We start from the raw sequence: 5,985 nt of genomic DNA on the forward strand, positions 1-5,985 counted from the left end.
CAAGTCAAATTTGTTGATTTTGCGACTAGGGGTCGTTCAAATATTACGTAACACATTTTTTTACTATTTTGAACTCCCTACATAATATGTAACAAATGGCAATTGCATAAAAATGTTTAGACTTATTTGAATTTATTTCCAAACAAGTTTCCACAAGGCATCCCCTCCTCCCTTTCTGAGTGCGTTATGTAATATTTGAATATTTGAATGATCCCATGAACCACATTAGCGGCCATTTTGAGTGGCTCTACTCTGACATGAAAGCGTCTAAAGCGTATTTGTGTATTAATTTCCGATATTTTTACTGAAACCCTTCATTATAATATAGTCTTGTCTGCAGACACAATTTGAGTGATTTGACGTAGGACTACGTCTTTCATTTCTATACGGGGTTTAAGTTCAAAGTTTCGAAAACGAGAGAGTTACATCAAGCAACAAGATTTAGAGCGTTAAACCCTCCTAAACAACAAAACGAAATGGTATGATAAACACTTCATCCGTAAAATAAAATGACTACGCGTTATATGCTCGTTACTTATTAATCCAAAAACATGTTTTGAATAGCTTTAAAATTGCTTCCAAAACAGGTTATTGAAATCACACAAATCTGTATATACCAGAGTGCCCGTTCGGAAATTCAGCGGTTGATGTACGATCGCTGGAATCTGTGCGTTTCCCTAACACAGACTACAGAACCAATGAGCCTGGAAAAAATCCACACGGAAAGCCACTCAGTTATAATTGTACAGCGATTGGAGCATGTTATCGCTGTTGTGGCGAAGCTATCTTCCTTCATCATGAAAGCGCTGATGAGCGGTGTCACCAAGAGCCTGTTTGTGCACAAAAATGGCATTGGTGCACCGAGTAAATTGAAGGTTCCCCCTAAGGCCATAGGAGAATCCATCGGAAGAAGGCGACCAATAAGGCACCTGTCGCTCCCTTGGAATGATCCAATAAATCTTCCGAGTAATCATGATCGTTGCAAGCTGGTAGCCTTGAAAACACTATCAGCCAGGCGTTCCAAACTTCAAAGAATGTTTGTTTATGATCTAATAACCGGCAAGGTGAACTGTCCCGAACTGTTACGTGGAAGTTCCGTGGAATATTCCTCCCCGTTGTTTCCGTAATTCACCGTTGTTGTCTTGAATTACAGAGACTTCAAACTTCTTCAGTGCATTCGACTCTATCAAAAGTTTACTTACTAGTCAAATGACTCGTAAACATTTTATCTTTAGAATGAAGTAATAATCATGTAACTTCGTTCAGTTGACAAAGAGGTATTGAGGATCAAAACCTTCTGCCTCCAACGTTAAGTTTTCGTTTTCGAAAACTCCCCTCCCCAAATATTCATTCATCCATTCATTGAGAATTGATTCACATGCACTTCAAACAAATGATCACTAAACCAACGGTAGTCCTACGTCAACCTTGCGGTTATACCACAGATATAACCCACTTTCAGTTTTTCATTTACATAGAATACTGGGCCCTATAATGTAAATCAAATCGAGAAGTCGATACAACCATTATCACACCGAACAAAATTTCGTATTTTGTAAATCGATATAATCTCTTACCGAGCTTGAATTTCATATGTTGCAATTGCACGCAACGTCCCGTCACCGTAAATTCAACGTAACGGAATGAAACATCAAATATTTTCCCACGAAAATCGTATGGTCGCATTCACATATATCATCAACGGCAACTTCGACGTCGACGAGATAAGTTCAGGAGAGTAGTTGACGAAGCGGTGACGGTGACATTGGATGTGTATCGCGCTTTACCCGAGTTGACGTAAACGTTACATTGAACCATTTCAAAAGTTATGCGAGATTTCTTTTATTGTGAGGATATTTGTAAAAATTATCTGGCATCTCTGTCATGACTTCGTGCATCATTCACTTGCTGCCCCCCAGAAGTGTCAAAACATTAATGATGTGTCTTGTTTTAGTTTTGAATTACTTTTAAATATTGTCTATGGACATGTTTGATTTCGTCAACAAGCCATTACTGCAGCCAAGTCCCCATTCCAAACAATTCTAACCATGGAAGCGCTGTATTTCCAAACGAACAGCCTTATCCAGGAGACGCAGCAATGTTTCCAACAGCTGAACAACGTACGTGTCGATTCTGTTGCTTTGGAGGACGAAATTCATACCAAACTTGCCACGGTGAATGCGTTAGTTTTACCAATCCATTCAAAAGCAAACATTTTACTACAGAAAATAGCGTAACTTTCTAAATATTTGTAGCAACTGCGACCGTCTCGATGTGCTCCTCTACAAAGTTCCTGTGGCGCAAAGACAAAACTCCAAGATGCGCGTTGACCAGCTTAAGTACGACTTGCGGCATCTGCAGGCTGCTTTGAAGTTGTATCAGGACAAAAAAGCCCGCAAGGAACTGGAACTGAGCGAGCGAGAAAATCTGCTAAACAAACGTTTCACGGCGAACTCGGAAACGTCGATTGACATCGACTATTCGCTGCAGCACCACAACTCGATGCGTAATGCGCACCAAGGAGTGGACGAGATGCTATGGACCGGCTCCAACATCATCGACGGACTTCGAAACCAACGGGAAACGCTAAAGGGCGCACGAAAGCGCATTCTAGACGTTGGCAGCACACTTGGCCTCTCGAATCAAACTATGAAAATGATTGAGCGCCGAGTCGTAGAGGATAAGTACGTGATGATTGGGGGAATGGCTGTGACGATGCTAATAATTGTACTAGTTATTTATTATTTCCTGTTTTAACGCTAGATGCTATGTAACCAAACCGATGAATATAACTCTGAACGTTGCTTGAATGCTTCGAGACATTCTGTTATTTGAGAATAAAATTAGAAAAACTATGCTATGAATAAGTATCATCCTCTTCATCTTTTGTAATGAATTTGCTCCACTTTGAAGCAACGGCTTCGGTTTTATCTAGTAAATTGCTTATGTGATTCGATTTACAGTTCGAGAGTATGTTTTGCGTTGAATTGTTCAGGTCACATACCTTCTCTTCCTTTGAACGATTGGGACATTCCAATTTTGATCTTTTTCCAAAGTTCATCAGCTGCGATTGGGTTGGCAATTCATTGACTTCTGCTATTGTATCATGTTCTCTTGATTCCAAATTCTCTGAAGTTTTTGACGGATACAATCTCATCTGAGAATCTAGACGGTGACCGTCGAAATTTTTTGATTCCCATTTGAATTTCCTTTTCTCAGTTTTATTCATCTGATGAAAATCAACCAGAGGAGCTAGACTTGCAGATGCTCGAAATTGGACTGTTTTCGCTGCTTGAAATGCATCGGACTTTTGCTTCGACCGTGGTTCTTTGTTCCAAACAAACGAGTTTTTCCTGGCATTGCAGTTGCCTTCAAAGAAATTTAGTTTTTCCTCTATTTCTTCTTCTTTTTCTGCTTTTACGTGGAAACGCTCCCATTTGCTAGTCCCGCCTGCATCGACTTGTCTGGCGTTCTCATGGCTCAACAGCCTCTCGGATTCCTCCTGAATCGGATCATGAGCCTCCGGTAGTTCAATCAGCCCTGCCAGTATTTGTTGTGCTACGGAGTGTTCCAACCTTTCTTCCCTGATGGCTCGTTCGCTGAGCTGTTGTACCAGTAGTCGACATTCTTTGCCGGAACCACGCGCATATTCTTTCACAAGGGACTGCTTCGAGCCGCATATTTTACAAGTCCACTTCTTGACTTTCTTCACTATATCGGACTACGGAAAAAAGTTAAAAAACGTGCAATTATCTTAAATTATCTCTTAATCTCACCTGAAATGTTCTACACGTATAACAGCGAACAACTTGTAATTCTTGGGGCATTTTCTACAGACACCGATTGTGTTGTTATTTATAGCGAATTCGTTTTTAAAACTGAGTTAGTGCCGCACTGACTCTGTAATAAAAAAACGTTTTCAGTTTCACGAATGCGGTGCTTTGTTGTTGTGCGTTGAGCGCCCCATACACGCACAATACTATTGTACCAATTTATTGACACTACTATTGAAGGTTGTCCACAGACGTATAATATTATGTCATATTTGTGCAATGGAATTGAATCGTTTGGAGATGATATTGAAGTTTGTGCTAAATATTGCGCAAGGCTGGCTACTGACGTTCAATATTTCATCGCAACTACTTGTTAGAACCCTTAGAAAAATCCTCGGTCGAAAACTACTAAATACATTTGGTATTGCAAAATTAGTAGAATGTACAAATTTTTTGTACATATTGTCAACAAACCCGCATCCCTACCAGAGATTAGTATATTTTACTCGATAACATTAGTAAGCTTGGATATTGTCATATCTGAAAATTGGTGAGAAAAGCGCGTATTAACCATTTTCATTGTTCCCATAAGGCAATACGGAGGTATAATAAGGATATAATTCTGATACGTGCATTTTCGGCGAGAAAATCTAGCCGATATTGGGCTTCCGAATCATGGTTCTGCTTGACATATGTGTTTATTAGTACGGTCGAAAATGACTATAGATTGGTAGTATTTACCAAAAAATTCGTTATATTTACTAATTATTTCTCTCAGTGAACCTGACAATTGATATGCCATAATGCCGGGAGTGAACGATAAACCACGATAAACTTGAGAATAAAATACTTTTTGGCGTTTTTGATGGCCATCGCGATACACACGTCCTCGAAAACGCCCTGTATTTTTTTTTTAGAAGAATACTAATTTAACACTCGTGAAGATGTACATGTAAACATAAACTTTGACATTAACTGATAATATATTGCACAACGTCACCCATAGATCATGCAATGTTTTATGCGTTGCACAATAAATATCTAAATTTTTTTGAAATCGTGCAATATATTGGACAAAATTTCAATATCAGAAACACACGCTCAATATTATTTCACAATCTCCTGTGTTGTGCAATAATATTGTAGATGTATGGGCCGCTTTATATAGTCTGATTTTTTTATATTTGCGGCGACAAATGTACAGTGTCGACGGCTGGTGGCGATATTAGTGCTTGGGAGGTAAATTATTCTCTATCAGATCAGAAGGGCCAAGTGCAGTGTAAGGCGGCTCGCACACCGGAGCAACAAGCAACTAGCAAGCTGCAATACGCAATATGCAACAGGCAACACATTTTGTTGTTCTTCGCATACCAGAGCAATAATAACCCCTGACATTATGCAAACAATCTACTTAATGTACGAAACTTGTCAAATTATGAGCGATAAGCGACAAATTTCCGTTGCCGAATATTGAGGAAGTCATTGATTCACTTGCGGGCGCCAACTATTTTACACATTTGGACTTATCTCAAGGTTATTATCAGTGCGAGATAAGACCAGAAGATAGAGAAGTTAAGGCTTTCTCTACACAAACAGGACAATATCAAATGAACCGATTACCAATGGGGCTCAAAATAAGTCCTTCCTCATTCACTAGACTTATGACAGTAGCTATGTGTGGACTAAATATGGAAAGCTGTTTAATTTATCTAGATAACATGATAATTTTCGGGAAATCCATGAATGAGCATAATCAGAACTTGATAACTATTTTTGACAGGTTACGATCTGTAAATTTAAAATTGAACCCGAGTAAATGCAATTTTCTGAAAAAAGAATTACTTTATCTTGGGCATTTTATATCTGCCGAGGGCATATTACCAGATCCGGCGAAAACAGAAATTATCAAAAAGTGTAGTCGACCTTCTTCTGCGGATGAAACGAAAAGATTCATAGCATTCGCAAATTATTATCGGAAGCACATTGACAGTTTTGCAAAAATATGCATGCCACTAAATGCTTTGACAAGAAAACACTTTAAATTTGAATAGAGCAAGGAATACGAGCAAGCCTTTCAAACTTTAAAAAGCAAATTTTTGAATCCACCTATACTGGACTACCCTGACTTCAGTGAAAATAATAGCTTTTTATTACATTGCGATGCTTCAGGAAAAGCAGTAGGAGCAGTTCTTAGTAACAGCAATGAAAGACC

At 38.9% G+C, this 5,985-nt stretch overlaps 2 protein-coding genes across 4 annotated transcripts; one reads left to right on the forward strand and one right to left on the reverse strand.

The window, feature by feature from the left end:
* The first annotated feature begins 1,896 nt into the window (after positions 1-1,896).
* Positions 1,897-2,810, forward strand: LOC129773459 (probable Golgi SNAP receptor complex member 2). Its single transcript, XM_055777070.1, has 2 exons — positions 1,897-2,182; positions 2,256-2,810. Exons 1-2 carry the CDS (start codon positions 2,049-2,051, stop codon positions 2,755-2,757), a joined length of 636 nt encoding a protein of 211 aa, XP_055633045.1. The 5' UTR covers positions 1,897-2,048; the 3' UTR covers positions 2,758-2,810.
* LOC129773458 (uncharacterized) lies at positions 2,723-4,104 on the reverse strand. 3 transcript variants are annotated; one of them, XM_055777067.1, is made up of 3 exons: positions 3,989-4,104; positions 3,777-3,900; positions 2,723-3,721 (listed from the first exon to the last, which is right to left on the reverse strand). In XM_055777067.1, exons 2-3 carry the CDS (start codon positions 3,825-3,827, stop codon positions 2,858-2,860), a joined length of 915 nt encoding a protein of 304 aa, XP_055633042.1. In that variant the 5' UTR covers positions 3,828-3,900; positions 3,989-4,104; the 3' UTR covers positions 2,723-2,857. The 3 variants fall into 3 exon arrangements, with proteins under 3 accessions (XP_055633042.1, XP_055633043.1, XP_055633041.1); XM_055777068.1 differs by having other exon boundaries at positions 3,976-4,039; XM_055777066.1 differs by lacking the exon at positions 3,989-4,104 and having other exon boundaries at positions 3,777-3,968.
* Between the last annotated feature and the right edge of the window lie 1,881 nt (positions 4,105-5,985).

The sequence above is a fragment of the Toxorhynchites rutilus genome, chromosome 3 (genome assembly GCF_029784135.1).
Source record: "Toxorhynchites rutilus septentrionalis strain SRP chromosome 3, ASM2978413v1, whole genome shotgun sequence".
Classification (NCBI taxonomy): domain Eukaryota; kingdom Metazoa; phylum Arthropoda; class Insecta; order Diptera; family Culicidae; genus Toxorhynchites; species Toxorhynchites rutilus.

What these genes read in the sequence shown, in the direction of transcription:
- LOC129773459 (XM_055777070.1), top strand. Translation starts at nt 2,049, where the DNA reads ATGGAAGCGCTGTATTTCCAAACGAACAGCCTTATCCAGGAGACGCAG. An exon ending in AAACTTGCCACGGTGAATGC is followed by an intron (nt 2,183 to 2,255) that starts GTTAGTTTTACC and finishes AAATATTTGTAG; the next exon opens with CAACTGCGACCGTCTCGATG.
- LOC129773458 (XM_055777067.1), bottom strand. Translation starts at nt 3,827, where the DNA reads ATGCCCCAAGAATTACAAGTTGTTCGCTGTTATACGTGTAGAACATTT. An exon ending in ATACGTGTAGAACATTTCAG is followed by an intron (nt 3,722 to 3,776) that starts GTGAGATTAAGA and finishes TTTTTTCCGTAG; the next exon opens with TCCGATATAGTGAAGAAAGT.